The sequence below is a fragment of the Hermetia illucens genome, chromosome 4 (assembly GCF_905115235.1).
Source record: "Hermetia illucens chromosome 4, iHerIll2.2.curated.20191125, whole genome shotgun sequence".
NCBI lineage: Eukaryota > Metazoa > Arthropoda > Insecta > Diptera > Stratiomyidae > Hermetia > Hermetia illucens.
Genome location: NC_051852.1, coordinates 28,322,426 through 28,339,053, shown reverse-complemented (window position 1 = coordinate 28,339,053; position 16,628 = coordinate 28,322,426). Strand labels below are relative to the sequence as shown.

General features: G+C 44.2%; 1 protein-coding gene across 4 annotated transcripts in view; it reads left to right on the top strand.

The window, feature by feature from the left end:
• Positions 1-16,628, top strand: part of LOC119653523 — a 202,944-nt gene that overhangs the window by 161,289 nt on the left and 25,027 nt on the right. For all 4 annotated transcript variants that reach the window (XM_038058191.1, XM_038058193.1, XM_038058192.1 and 1 more), the window contains exon 2: positions 7,153-9,911. In XM_038058191.1, coding sequence (XP_037914119.1) covers positions 7,245-9,911 — 2,667 coding nt within the window. In that variant the 5' untranslated portion in view covers positions 7,153-7,244. The remainder of the gene's footprint in view (positions 1-7,152; positions 9,912-16,628) is intronic.

Here is a 16,628-nt window from a genome sequence, read left to right as displayed (position 1 = left end):
GCTTCGACTACGCTGATAACGTCTATTTGCTCTGCAGTCGAGTAATGGACCTTGGCCGAATGGTTCTGGATTTGAAAAAAAAAAATAAGCAAGCAGGATCGGACTGGACACTAATCAAATCAAAGTTTTCAGTCTGCCTTCAATTCATTACTTTCAATCGCTTTTCTCCATTTTTGGGACATGATACGAATACTGCGTTGAAATAATGGTTCGCCTTTACTGCAATCCATGAATCGATTCATTTTTGACAATTTTCATTAAAGGTGTACATGGGGTAGGTATGTATCAGTGGCCGCCCCGGGGAGTCTAATTAGCGCTGTTGTGCGCCGTTTTGGTGCCACAAACTCTTAAGACCATGGTTGCTGTTATGAGAGCGAGGAGGTAGAATCCAGCCAGCTCAGATCTTCAGAGCTAGCCCGTAGCATTGACGAAGGAAAGCAAGTGTACATAGACCTCTCATAAATAATGTTCAACTTCAAATACCTCTAAATTCGTTAAAGTTCGACGGCTGTTAGATTTTGACATTTCGGCCTGTATTAATCACGTCTAGTTATATTTGCTATAGTGCATCACTTTTCCGGCTTTTTTGTTTCGCAATGGAGTGGACGGATAAAGGAAAAGAATCGCGGTAAAAGCTTATGTATGCAGAATGGAAAAAGTGCGATTTTCATAACACTTATACCACGCGATGCTCTCGTGCTATAAAACTATTTGAGTACACTGGTGATGTGAAAGATCGTTGAAGATCTGGGAGACCATGTAGTATAAGGACATGGCAAGATATAAAAGCGATCAATGTCCGAATTCGACAAATCCGAAGCGTAAACAAAAAATCATGTGAAATGGGAATATCAATTCAATGTCTCACACACGATTCTCTTTTGATGAAAAAATTTTCACAGGAGTCATTTGATAGCTGCAAAAGTGGGGGCCACCACCTCGTCTCAGCGATGGTTTGGTGGGGCGTTATCTACGATGGTGTCACCAGCATCCATTTCTATGAAAAAGGGGCAAAAGTAATCTGGAAGTCATTGTTAAACCTCTGGGTCAGTGCCTTTTCAAAAATCAACATTGTATGTTTCAACAAATTCTGGCCAGTTTTAGAAGGGCATGGTTTGCTGAAATAGTCACCCAAATATCGACTCGCCTAAGAAAGTGTTAAAACGAGCAGTGAAAAATTTTCCTATGGACGTTATGCGCGATAGATAACTGGCCCACTCGTCTTAGAGACTAAAGGTGGTCACTTTGAGTAATGTTCTTCATTGTTCCTTACTACATTGATAATGAATACTATTCATCATCATCAACAACGGTCTAGGTCTGCCTTAATAAGGAACTCCAGACATCCCGGTTTTGCGCCAAGGTCCACCAATTCGATAAGGCAGCGCTCCACCTAGGATACCGAATTCCTTTATGGCTTTACCGTGGCTATGCTATCAAAGGTGACTGAAGTCGATGAAAAGATGGTGCAACTAATGGTCATATTCCAATAGTTTTTGAATCGCTTTCCGCAGGGACGATTTGCTCTTGGTTTGCTTGGAATGAAGCTTCTTTGGTATTGCCGGATGATGTTGTCGGGTTATGGGGCTATCCTATCTAGGAAGATAATAATAATAATCGTTGGGGCAACAATCCAATTGGATCAGGGCCTTGAAGTGCGTTAGAGTACTTATTCAAGACCGTAACGACACACTACAGGATTACAGTACCCTGTAGGAAGCAATGGGGTCAGTATTGCGCTCGCCCGAGATTATCACCCTGATTTGATTCACAGCTGAGTCGAGTGGTGTCCGACGTCAAATCACGATACAAATCCCACTGCTACCAGTGAGATTTGAACCACGACCTTCCGTACGTCAGGCTTGTACTCTAACCATTCAGTTATCCGGACCTAGCAAGATGGCGGAGAATATCTAGTAGATGGTACTCAACAACGTAATACCTTTATATTTGCTGCACTGTGTGATATCGCTGTTTTTATGTATGGAACAGATAATGCCTCGTTGTCAATCGCCAGGCATTGATTCGCTGTCTTGATGGAACCGCTTGGTGTACAGTCTGTTACATAAGAGCGTGGTCACTGTTACACGTAGATAAAAAATCAGAGCGTCCTGTTTCTTTTTCTATGACATAGAGGGCACCTCAGTCCTTCATGCATTTTGTAAAAAGTCAGCTCTCTGTCAGATTTAGTCTTCAATTGAGTGGTTTTTCGAAATGAGTGCTGTTTACGCCTCTCGCTTTGAGGCAATTTTTCTATGTTTGCATGAAAAAGGACGCAAATTAACGCAAACTGCTGCTGCGAAATATATGGGAAAGTCGAAGTAGTTCGTTAACAAGTGGATAAATCGCTATAAAAAGGTCAGTAACGTTCATGATTTTCCTGATCGCGGAAGTGCAAGCAAAGTCTCAAAAAAAGACGAAAAAAAGATTCTCGCATTGTTCTCGAAAGATCCAACTTTGACTTTACGTGGAGCTGCTGTGAAATTGAAAGCAAAAGGTGTTGACATATCTTACGGAACGATTCGCAGGCACTTGCTGGCAATAAACTGAAATATCGCAGTACTTTGGAAAAACCAATGTTGAGTGCAAAACACGTTGAAAAACGAGTGGAATGGGCGAAGGAAAACTTGGACCGCGATTGGAGCAACGTAATTTTTTCTGATGAATCCTCCTTCTGGGCATTTCCGAGTATCAAACACGCCTGGACAACCTTCACCAGTAGGATGCTTCAACGGACTGTTAAACACCCCGTCAAGATCCATGTTTGCTTCTCAAACAAAGGTTTCGGTACTTTGTTCTTATTTACCGAGAATTAAAATGCCGAAAAAATGAATAAAATATATCAAAAGACTTTGTTACCATCTGCTAAGCAATGGTATATCAAGAAAAATGAAAGCTGGATCCTTCAAGAGGACAACGATCCGAAACATCGGAGTCGAGCGTGTAGCGAGTGGAAGGTGTAAAACGGAGTTGTCACTTTAGATTGGCCATCTCAGTCACCGGATGCAAATCCCATGGAAAATGTGTGGGCTCTGATGAAAATGCAGCTTCGCAGATGCAAGCCATGTAATTTAGATCAACTTTCTCGACAAATTCGGAAAATTTGGAGGTCTTTCCCGATAGAATATGCAGAAAAACTAGTGGAAAGTATGCCCCGACGGCCATAATTGACAATGCAAGAGATTGGACTTGCTACTGAGGTATTTGCATTGAATATTGACGACCAAATTATCAATAAATTTGCGAATTTTCGAAAAATCAATTGTTGTTATTATTTAACAGTGACCACGCTCTTATGTAACAGACTGTAATTGGTTGCCTCCATATTTAACCAGTTCGCTTGTTATTCCATCGGTTCCTAGCGACTTATGATTTTGAAGTAGATGAATTGCACGGACTGTTTCTTTCATGCTTGATGGTGGTAGCGTTTACCCGACATTTACAGTTGGTGGGACCTCCAACTCGCCGATATTTTGGTTATTGAACAGTTGAATAAAGTACTTAATCCATCGTTCCAATATGCCCTTTCAGTTGGAAATAAAATCTTCTTTGTCTTGTCAGGATGAGCATTAAGATTTCATCCTGTTGATTTGTTGATAAAACTTCCGCGCCTGGTGCGGTTGTTCCCTGCACTTTTCAAGTTCACAGAATGGTTGATTCTTCCAGGCTCCTTTTTTCCGTCTGTGAAGTAGCTTCTCCGCACGACGGAGTTCGTGATAAGTTTCTGCGCGTACATGTTTTAAGTGTGGGAAGGAAATTCAATGTCTGATCACTGGCAATGAGGCATTATCTGTTTCATATAGAAGAAAAGACGCATTACTCAATGTAACAATTTTCGTGGTATGATGCTGTGGACCATCTATAAAATGTTCTCGGTTACCTCCCTAGGTTAGGTAGACCCATACGCCTAGAAACTCATTGATTCATTCCAGAGAGGCTTTGGGTAGGTAAATAGGTGTTAGCAGACGCTCCCACGAGCCCAATTAGTACTGTGATGCCACAAACCTCCTAACATCGATTCTGTTGTGGAAAGCGGGAGGTAAGCAGAACCCAGGCGACGCATATTTAAGACAAGAAATCCCTTTGATGTCCCCAAATGTCCTTAGTTGTCTACCTAGTGCCGACAGCCTATCTAATTACAATTTGGGCAATTGGAAAGAAAGTATCAGGATTGCTACGTCTTTGCAATTTCGACAATGCGAATTGTGGAGTGTGCGCATCTGGAGGTTTGCACTCCAGTGCTACGCGCAAACCACATTATATGTATTTGCACGTGTCTGGTCCAAAACCTTATGTCGTGAGCCTTCACCATCAGTAAACAGCGGCTGTGAAGTAGTGAAAAAAGATTCTACCCTTCATAGTCGCCAGCGGTTTTACTCCACGAAAGTCAAAAACAAATGAGATTTTCTTCTGCAGTAGCTGATGAAAGGGGCGAAAAGTTCTTAGCTGCTACCACAGCGTGTCAATTTAGCTGAAAATTACTGAGTGAAGGAAGAACGGCTCTCTACTACCTCGGACGATTCATATGGTTTTTCCTTGCGATATTGGAGTAGCTGCCGAGAGGTGAATCACCTTCGACTTTTCCTACATGGCATGAAGAACGCTTGTATTCTTTGCCATAGCCTTCATCCAGAAAATACATCTAACACAGTGGACTTTTAATATTTCGATCTCCTTTGAAAAAAAAAGTTTGGAAAGAAATCATAGTTGGGGGCAAGGTCTTTACAATACTAGGGGTGGTCCATCAATTCGTATCGCAATTCATACCTTTGTGATGATCGTTTTCACCGAAGAATCTGCCAGATTTGGTGAGAAGAACGAAGAAACGGTCTCACTCATACGATTGCCAACCATTACGAATGTGGAAGAATCATGGAACCAAATGAAAGACACGATCCACAAAGCGGCCTCTGCAACCCTCGGGGTCACCAAGCCGGGTAAGCGGTACATCAACCGAGATACTTGGCTTTGGAATGATGATGTTGAAATGAAGGTCCGTGAAAAGAAACGCCTCTACCACAAATTTCTCGACGATAAAACGCCTGCTAATTGGCAAATTTATAAGAATGCCAACCGGGAAGCAAAGAAAGCGGTCGCTGTCACCCGAGCGAACCATTTCAAAAATCTTTACGATAAACTGGACACTCGGGATGGCGAGAGAGATCTGTACCGACTTGCTAAAAGCCGTGATGAACGCACACAGGATATCGAACACTTCTGTTGTGTTAATGACAAGAACGGTACTTTGCTTACTGATCGTCGAGCCGCAACGGATAGATGGCGAGAATACTTCGAGCAGATTTCAACTGAAGAATTTGCTCATCCTCCACTTCCACAATCATTGCTGACATTTGGAGCAGTTCCACCAGTCAGCGCAACTGAAGTCGAGGAGGCAATAAAACAAATGAAATCGGGGAAAGCAACAGGATCTGACGACATCGCATCTGAGCTCTGGAAAGCAAAGAGCTGGGACCCAACACCGTGGCTGAGTGAATTCTTTAACCGGGTTATTCAGGAAGGAAGAACACCATCTGACTGGCAAGAAAGTACCACTGTTCCAATATGGAAAAAGAAAGGTAGTCCAGCAGAATGTTCAAATTACCGTCCGATCCGGTTACTTTCCCATACCATGAAGATTTTTGAACGCATTCTTGACAACCGTATTCGCGAAATCGTTGAAATAACCGTGAATCAAGCCGGATTTGTCAAGAACTGCGGAACTACTGATGCAATACACGCTGCGCGGTTACTCATGAAGAAACACCGTGAAAAGCATCGTCCTCTTTACATAGCCTTTCTGGATCTAGAGAAAGCGTTTGACCGTGTACCACACGAACTCATCTGGTATGCTTTACGACAACACTTCGTGCCAGAAGAACTCGTGCGCTGGGTTCAATTGCTCTACCATGATCCGAAAAGTAAAATTCAAAGTATGGCGGGTGTATCAAAACCGCTTCGTGTCTCTGTTGGTGTTCATCAAGGAAGTGCCCTCTCACCACTCCTCTTTGTCCTTGTTATGGACACCGTCACACGGGATATCCAACGTCCAGCGCCCTACACACTGCTTTATGCAGATGATGTTTTCCTAGCATCTGATAGCAAAAATGATCTCGAGCAACTTGTTCAAAAATGGAATGATCGCCTCATGCAACACGGTCTCAGATTGAATTTAAACAAAACTGAATTTTTGACGACCGATCCCCATGAAACAGGCACAATCACTGTCAGCGGCAGTGATCTGCCCAGATCTGAGCGATTTAAATACCTCGGGTCAACGCTATCAGCCAATGGAGAACTGCGTTATGAAATTGCTTCACGCATTAACGCAACCTGGATGAAGTGGCGTTCCACAACTGGTGTCCTTTGTGATCAACGTATCAACGAACGTCTCAAATCTAAAATTTACCGTAATGTTGTCCGTCCAGTCGCTCTCTATGGTTCTGAGTGTTGGCCGACCATAAAAGACAATGAACGGCGTCTCGCGGTAATGGAGCATCTTCCTACGTTGGACTAGTGGCGTCACACGTTTAGATCACATCCGAAATGAGGATATCCGCGATCGTTATGGGGTTGCACCGATCGTGGAAAAGTTGCGAGAGAGGCGTCTTCGATGGTATGGTCACGCAATTCGTGCAAACGAGAATTCACTTGCAAAGATTGGTCTGAACATCGAAGTCGATGGTAAACGACCAAAAGGCAGACCTAAGCAACGGTGGCTTGATACGCTGGATGGGGATTTGAAAGCCTCGAGATTGCACCCAGATCAGGCATTCGATAGAGCCAAATGGCGAAGCCGATCACGACGAGCCGACCCCGCTTGTGAACGGGACAAAGGCTGAAGAAAAAGAAGAATCTGCCAGTCAATTGATGTGATAGTCGGTCGGCCTTGATGGCTCTTTCGTTTTTCATTGTTCTCTGAGTCTTCCGAAAATGCTGAAGAAAACCTTCCTGGGCACCCACCTAGCCGCTTTCAATCATTCATTGTATTTTGTCATTTGGATAAAGGAGGCCGATAGCAGTTGCTGCAGGTGTCTGGGGCTCTAAACTCATTCTCGAAACCTAATATTATTTTGTTTATTGAAATCGCGGTTACACGATAAACTTTTCTTGTTTTATTTGTAATTGCATTGATATTTTTTCTTTGTTTTCCAGATATAATTTGAAAATTCAAATCGCAGAACTTCGTAAATTATCGTACAACTCTATGCAACTTTTCAACCGGGACCAAACAAAAATTAATCAAAATGTCTACCCGAAAATCAACCAACAAACAAAATGCAGACTCAATAGTGTCATTATCACAAGACTTGTCTACACCTCGATCAAAACAGAGTCAAGATGCCGGTAGTGAAACGTCTGAACCGCCTACGACTCCGACAAGTCGCGATAGTAATCAATCTATTCCCGCAGAGTCAAAAAGGAAACGTCGCACGAATTCCACGCAAAGCATATCAACTCCGAAACGCTCAACATCCGAAGCAAAAGACTCGGCAGCGAATGAATCTAATGATAAGAGCGCAACAAAAGATACAGAGGAGAAAACACAAATCGCAAATACAGACACTCCCCGAAGGAGAAAACGACGAATCATAGAGAAAACTAGTACAATGTCAACACGGAAGTCGCTTGCCGATATAGCAGCAAAAAATGCCCCATTGCGTACTTCAGCGCGAAGTGCTTCAAAAGGCACAAGTCCCGATGATAATCCGAAGCCAAAAAGAGGTCGCAAGAGGAAGGCGGATTTGATAACGACACCTATAAAGAAGGAACCAAAAGATTCCAATCAATCGGATAATGAGGCGTATGAGGTGCCAGACGTCAAACGCATTAAAATCGAAAAAGTGGATAATGAAGACCCAGAAGAGGAAATACTCATGGAAATTCGAACAGAAATTCTGGCTGACATTAGAATCAAACAAGAGGATGAAGATAAAAATCAAGTGATTAAAATTAAGGATGAGAATTCCATAAAAAGCACAGAGAGCGCACCAAAGGAAGTGAAATCAATGTCCGACAAGGCGACAGAGAGAAAGACTTTGAGTAACGATTCCAAAGATGATGAAGTTGTAATTTTAAACACTCCTGAAAAAATAGTATCAATCGAAGATGGCTCACCGGGGGACTCTGCGGAGGGACAAACTGGAGTAGTGAAAAAACGCCGTGGGCGAAAAAGCGCAGCGAATAAACCTCAAGAGAAAAAACGGCCCACCCCGACGAAACCAGCGAAACTGGTGACACCTCCAAAGCGACGCGGAAGGAAACCTGCTTCGCTTCTTCTTCAATCAAAAACGACGCCGCCAGCAAAAAAGACCACAAGGAAGCCTTCAAAATCACCAGTGCCTGAAAAGTCCGATTCTACAAAAACCCAAGTGCCAGCAACCATCGAAAATGAAGAAACGAGCAATTTAGAACCCGGTGAGCTTATATTTTCTACAACAACCGGTGACGTTAATTCCGACAGCAAGGACCAACAGCGTGAGCCTTTATTGATCGATACAACTACTCAAAACTCGGAGGGTAAAGATTCTATTCCAAGTACAGAATGCACAGCTGGTTCTGAGAAATCGGCTTCACTCAGTCCGGTCGAGTTGGAAAGTGAGGGACTTAGTGCTGTAAGCGTTAAACAATTTTATAAGAAACCTGAGTTTTTAGAAAATAATTTAGGGATTGAGGAGGACCCAAAGTTAGGCGAGATTGTTCAAAATGTGGAGAAGGAGCCTGTGCGAGAGGAGGAGAAAGAGTCAGTGGTTGAAGATGAGAAAGAGTCAGTGGTTGAAGATGAGAATGAGATAACGAAGAAAATCGAGGATTGCGTAGAGAAAGGTGACAAGGATACGGAACAGAAAATTGAGGAAGAGTCAATGCAGAAAATTGAAAAGGAGACAACGAAGAAAAGTGAAAAGGAAACGGCGCAGAAAACTGAAAAGGAAACTCCGCCAAAAGTTAAGAAAGAATCAAAGTTAACAGTTGAAGAAATTCAGGAAGTCCTTGATGAAGACAAGGAAGAAAGCGATGGGAAAGCAAGTGACGTTCAAGGAGCTGATGACTTAGAAGCCAATGAGGTATTAAAGGAGGAAAAGAACGATAAAACGGAATCATTGCCCCAGTCGAAAGAATCCACGCCTAACGTCAAATCGCCTGAGTCAGTTCAAGGTACTGATGAAGCTGATATGACTGGAAGCGACTCACTCAAAGAGGGTGAATTACTTGTACTTGAAGACAGTACCGAAGAGGAAAACACCCTTTCCCAGAAAACAGATAAAAATGGGGGAAGTAAAGTTAGTTCTCCTACACCTACAGAAGTGAAAACTGAGCCAGAAACGGCTACTGACTCAGGAATGGCGGAAGTTAAACCTTCTTCAGAGGAATCGGAGATGGAACCTGAAATTGTAGCCAGTGAAGAAGATCAACAAGTTGATGATCAAGGATTGAAAAAGGATGAAATCGTGGAAGATAAAACAATTGAAAAGGATTCTGCGGTTGTGAAAAATCCACCCAACTCCGATGTAAAACAAATTGACTTGAAGCTGACTGAAAAATCAGCAGCGGAAATCACTCCAGAAGACGAAAAGGAGGACTCCAAAAAGATTTTAGTGAATGGCGATGGCACCGACAATGCATTGCTTGACAATGATGATCTCGAAAAGGATGCAATGGCAAATGAATGTTCGGCAATGGAAATTGATTCGGGTGTTTCGGACGTTGCCGAGAATAATTCAAATGATCCGAATGAGGATTTGAATATTTTACAAGAAATTATTGAAAGTGAGAATCCGAAAGGGGAAATTAGTGATAGTGATGGTATAGTGGTTGGTGTGTTGCCAGGTGAATTGGAAGTTGATAAGAAGGAGGATGTAGTGGATATCAAGGAGAAAATTCAAGTTGTGGAGAGCCTCAAAGTGAAGGAAATTGTAAGTATAGATTTTGTTATAGATTATAGACCATGGCAGGGTTTCTAAGCGGTTTTCATATTTTTTGTATTCCGGAATCAATCCCCTCACTTGTCTATCTATTTATTCAACTTGGCGGATACGTACTTGTGATTCTTTCCAAAGATATTGCAGAGTTTTCATACAGTTTAATTTCTTGAACCTGGAAATCGTCGTTCTTATTTCCTTTTCACATGACTTTCATTGAACTTCATTGTTTTGCCAAACAAATCTTTGACATTAGGTAGTTTAAGCTGTTTCATTTCTTCCTTTCGGTTTTCTTTGACTCAGTATATCTAAATAAATTACCAGACTTATTTACGGAGTTAAACATGAGAAGGCGTATTTTCTCGCGGTTATAAGTAACCGTAGTTTCGCTTTCATAATACGTTTCTTTTTGGTGTAGGGTAGGTGAATGCATTTACGCACAGAGTGTAGGACTCCCGAAACAGCACGCTGTGACTAGCCCTTCGCTCTCCGGCTTTGGGAGCCTTCAAGTCAGGGAATTCCTTTCACCAACGGGAGGGGAGCCGAGGAAGGGAATTATTAGTTCAGGGAACCCCTTACCGTCTGATCCGTCCGCCGGTCGGTTCAATCTTCTTCGCAATAAGAAGAGCTCAAACATAGTGCGCAATACGATTTCAGCTGCCAGCGCTCTTCAGCATTTCTCTGACAATGTTGTCTGGAGACGAAAGCCGTCCCACCTTTCACAAGAGAAAAAGGTGTTTTCAGCGTCGTCTGCCACTCCATTGCAGAACACACAATCAGGAGATCGCGCCTTCTCAATCCTGTGCAGGTAAGACTGAAAACCTCCATGCCCACGTAGAAGTTGGGTAAGGAAGTAATAGATCTCACCGTGGGTTCGGTTTAACCACGGGTCTAATTTGTTGATGAGCCGCTCAGTCCGTTTATCCCTTGGCTTATTTTGCAAAGAAAGTTTCCACTCGATTAGCGTGCGTTGACGTTCTTCACGGGCAATCACCTCTCTTAAGTTTTTGTCCTTATGGTGGTAGGTAGCTTTGCGCTCCTTGGCAAGGAGGGCAACGGGGATCACTCCCGCGATCACTATCACCGCCGGTTCGGAGACGGTGCGATAAGCAGACGCCACTCGCAAAGCTCCTGCCAATGCACTTGAACAAGGCGTTTACGATGCACCTCCTTGTCAAGGGCGTCAGCCCATACCTCTGTACCATACAGCAGAACCGACTGCGTTGCTCTCATAAGGAGACGTCTCCTAGTTGATATAGGGCCCCCGACATTCGCCATTAGCCGACTCAAGGCCGCGACTCCGGCTGCAGTCCTGTCTGCTACTGCTTTGATTTGCTCGAAGAAGCTCATCTTCGAGTCGAACATTAAACCAAGATATTTAACTGCTGGTTTTAACTCTATAGTGAACTCGCCGATCGGTAGGGGACGCAGGGTGCTGAAACCTTGAGCAGTCATTCATCCGCTTACCCGTCGCATCAATATGCCAGGTCTGCTTTGCGCAACAGTGCGTCCGGCAACAAGTGCAGCAACGTCGGACAGGTGGAAGCAGCAGCAGATATAATAAAAATTCCATAAAATGGAGTCCTTTTAAATCGAATGTTGGTGGTGGGTGCAATTGCCGAGGTATTGAGACGGCGGTGTCGTGGTCTCGACCTTGGACTTTGATTCCAACCCGGTGTAATTATCGATGTTTGTGATTATCTAAAGAGGGGATAGATAACAATGGACCTAAAAGCTTGAGTAATAGAACTACGGTTGCCTTCTTAGAAAAACACCTTGGATATTGGAACATTGATACATATTAGTGAACACTGATATGGTGAACTTCAAATAAAGGTTGAATGAGGTTATAGATAGCCAATGAAGGGTCCAATTTACAGGTCCATCTGAACGTATCAATCGGAGCAGGTATTCGTAGGAAAGATCGAAGTGCCTGTCAGCAATGGCTTCAAACATGAAATGAATGTTGTCGATGAACACCCTGGTTCAATACTTAAATTCCTTCATTCTAGCTTCCTAACAAGTCTTCAATGTCACCATTATACTAGCTGAACTCTAGGAAAGTTGGCTCCTATACGGCTGGTTGGTAGGTTGGACTTTTGAAGTCAATTGGAAATGAGTGTCTCAGCGCCTTACTGTGATTAAATGAGGATGAACCAAATACTCGTATAATGGAAATTATTTGCAATAATCCAAGGGGTCCATATGAAATTCGTGGCAAAATCAACCCGGCCCGGTACGCTTACGCTTGGTATAAGCATCTCTTTTTTTTTGGAAAAAGATTATTTGGATTATACTTTTTTCCTCTAGTTATGGTAAATTCCGGCCCGATATTGTTTTGGAGGGTATTCCCTTCCTACACCGTCCATGTTGCTCACCTATTGAAGCTGGTGATGATCGAGGTAACATGTATGGAAAGGTTCTTTTTAAAAAGCAGAGCGCGAGTAAATTTCCTCTGAATTGACTCGTATAACATAACCGTCATAATAATAGTTCTGTAGAATTGCTGCAGAGTGAACGTCCCTAAATTGGTAAGAGGAGAGAAGAATGAAACCAGGCATAGGTGGGTTTGGCTGAGAATGTCAACATGATGACAATTAACTCGAAGCTTACGTTCGAATGTTACCTCAAGATCCTTATAAGAGGAAATAGCTGAAAGTGGCTGGCCATCCAAGTAATAATTCGAATCAAATCGAAGGATGGAACCCTGCGGGATTTCAGATGAAGGTACAAAATCGTACCCACTCTACCACATAAATAAGACCTTAACCAGGAGAGTATAGATGCCGGAAAGTCATACAAACCGAGGTTCTTGAGAAGCAGGATATGCTCAACGAAGTAGAAAGCTTTGGAGAAGTCAGTATAAATTGTATGCACGCCTTTCCTTTCATTCGAATCGGTCGAGCGCAATCTCTGAAACCTAGGCTGTTTCTTCGCAATGAGATCTCCGAAGCAAGACGAAAGGCAACCTTTGATGTTACGCGCCTCCTTCCAATTATCTGGGGAAAAGGGGAAGGGAGAAATTTTGTTTATATTAAAAAAAAAATATTAGGAAGATCGTCAGGACCACAAGAAGAGTCGAAGAGTAGGCAGATCTGACAGAGGCCAGAATAGCTTAAAATCATGTCGCTCGAGAGAGCGATTCGATGGGTATATTGAATAAGCATTCCTAATAAGGTTTTTGTGGACGAACTTAGGTATTTAAAGTTGGCAAGATCCAAAGGTCAAAGGGTAGTATAGGTCCCGGGGCGAAACGTGGATTGGTACCCACGATGGAGCATAAAACCTGGGAAATGCCTGCTGAACCAACACCAACAGCTCTACTACCAAACCCTATCTCCACCTCCACGTGGTGACCGCTGGGAGCTCTTTCTTGACGAAAAGCTGCAGACGGAGAAGGATGAAGGCGAGTCTCCCGCGCCTAAAAACGGGACAAATTGTACCAATTGGTCCTCCAGGTTGGGGGTTGGGTAGGGCTGACAACCCTACACGGAAAACAACCGTTACGAAGCCACAACAGGAGCCTCGGATAGGACAGATATTAAAACGACGGACCCGGCAACGACAAAGGAACAACGATTTGCGCATTTTCTCATGGAACGTGCGCTCCCTGTACAGAGATGAAGCTGATAAGCAGCTAGCCGATACCCTGTCCCAATATAGGGCTGATGTAACAGCGTTGCAAGAGATGCGATGGACAGGGACCGGTTTCCTGGAGAAGAGCCACTACACCATATATTATAGCGGCCATCCAGTAAACCATGTGCTCGGAGTAGGTTTCTTAGTCAGCCAAAAAATGAAACCTGCTGTTATCGGCTTTGAAAGTATAAGCGAACGGCTATGCACTCTGCGCTTGCGAGGCAAGTTTAGAAATATAAGCCTCATAAACGTTCACGCCCCTACAGAGGAGACTGCAGAGTCGGAGAAGGATACCTTCTACGAGGCAGTAGAAAGAACCCTCGAAGCCTGTCCCAGATATGATATCAAAATCATACTTGGGGATTTTAACAGCCAAGTAGGGAAGGAGCCCGTATTCAGGCGATACGTTGGCTCCCATAGCTTACACGAAAAAACAAATGATAACGGACTGCGGACTATTCAATTAGCAGGGTCACACGAAATGGTTGTTGGAAGTACCTGGTTTGCGCGGAAAGCGGTCCACAAACATACGTGGGCCTCTCCAGACGGGACCACTTTCAACCAAATTGACCACGTGTTGATCGAACGCCGCCACCTCTCAGCCTTGATGAATGTCAGAACATATAGGGGGGCCAATATAGACTCGGATCACTATCTCGTTGGCATGGTGCCCCGAGCTCGAATAACAATACCACCTAGAATCCCCTCTGACAATCAGGTGAGAGTGAACACTGAAGCCATCCACAACACAACCCTCCGCGACACCTATAAGAGGGAAATGGATGCCGCAATAACCGCAGTCAATAGAGGACCTGGAGATGAAGCATCAACTAATGATCTTCACAACCACCTGAAGAAAATTATCATGGATACGGCCACAAATATACTTGGTCCCAGCCGCAAAAGGAGTCGGAACGGCTGGTTTGACGATGAATGTAAGCTAGCAACGGAACGGAAGAATGCCGCATACCGAGTAATGTTGCATTCTCAAAGAACGCGGGCACGCGCAGAGACTTATCACGAACTCCGTCGAGCGGAGAAGCGACTTCACAGACGGAAAAAGGAAGCCTGGGAGAACCAACAAGTCTGTGAACTCGAAAAGTACAGGGAGCAACCGCACCAGGCGCGGAAGTTTTACCAACAAGTCAGCAGGATGAAGCCTTATACACCTCGATGCTCATCCTGCCGAGGCAAAGAGGGAAATTTGATTTCCGACAGAATGGGCATATTAGAGCGATGGGTTGAGTACTTTGATGAGCTACTGAACAACCAGAACATCGGCGAGTTGGAGGTCCCGCCAACTGAAGACGACGGACAAATACTGCCACCACCAAGTTTAGGAGAAACAGTCCGTGCAATTCATCGGCTAAAAAATCATAGGTCGCCAGGAGCCGATGGAATTACAGCCGAATTGGTTAAATATGGAGGCGACCAGTTACACCAAGTGGTTCATCAACTTGTGCTCAAGGTATGGGACAGCGAATCAATGCCTGACGATTGGCAGCGAGGCATAATCTGTCTCATACATAAAAAGGGAGATATCACACAGTGCAGCAATTATAGAGGTATCACGTTGCTGAGTACCATCTATAAGATATTCTCCACTATCTTGCTAGGCCGGATAGCCCCATACGCCCAGAACATCATTGGCCCATACCAAAGAGGCTTCACTCCAGGCAAATCAGCAACAGATCAGATTTTCTCTCTGCGGCAGGCGATGGAAAAACTGTTGGAATATGGGCAGCAGTTGCACCATCTGTTCATCGACTTTAAAGCCGCCTATGATAGCATAGCCAGGGTAAAACTGTACACGGCCATGAGGGAATTCGGTATCCCGACGAAATTAATAAGACTGACTAGGCTGACCCTGACCAATGTGCGAGGCCAGATAAAAGCAGCAGGATCACTCTCAAGACCATTCGACATCAACAACGGTCTACGACAAGGGGATGCGCTATCATGCGTCCTCTTTAACCTGGCCCTCGAGAAGGTGATCCGTGATGCTGAGGTGAATGCAAGAGGTACGATCCTCTTCAAGTCCACCCAACTACTGGCCTATGCTGACGATATCGACATCATGGGAAGAACCACCCGAGACGTTCAAACTGCCTTCATCCAGATCGAGCAGGCGGCGCGAGATCTTGGGCTGCACATCAATGAAGGCAAGACAAAATACATGGTGGCAACGTCAGCACCGAAGACGAATCAACCAACAACATCAAACCGCACTGGTCAAACACGAACAAGAATAAGGATAGGGGAATACAACTTTGAGACCGTTGACAATTTCTCCTATCTAGGGTCGAAAATCACAACCGATAACAACTACGATGATGAAATCCGCGCCCGGTTGTTGTCAGCCAACAGAGCCTACTTCAGCTTACAAAGACTGTTCCGCTCGAAACGTCTCACCATAGGGTCAAAGCTCTTACTGTACAAGACTATGATCTTGCCAGTCCTCATGTATTCCTCGGAAACTTGGGTTCTTAGCAAGAAAAATTGCGAACTCTTGGCCGCGTTCGAGAGAAGAATCCTCCGAAGAATTTTTGGCTCCCTACATGAGGATGGACGATTCCGTAGCCTACACAATGACGAAATCTATGAGCGATACCATGACCGTCCGGTTGTGGATAAAATCCGGCTCAATAGGTTACGGTGGGCGGGTCACTTAATCCGTATGGATGAAGATGATCCCACCCGGAAAGTCTATAAGGGCAATATCTATGGTAGGAAAAGAAGACGAGGCAGACCCTGCCTAAGATGGAGCGATGGCGTGGGCCAGGACGCCAGACAGCTTTTAGGGATATCGAATTGGTGGACCTCGGCGCAAAACCGGGATGTCTGGAGTTCCTTATTAAGGCAGGCCTAGACCGGATACCGGTTGTTGCGCCGTTGATGATGATGATGAAGATCCACTGCACTGCCTGTGCGACGATATTTAACTGAGACCGGTATTTTGCACGTAAGGCATTAAGGCATCATGAATTTCTAATGTAAACCAAACCGAGTGTCTACCGAGCTTATGACATAAGGTGGGAACAAAGCATTGAAGCAGTTTGAGACAGCCTGATA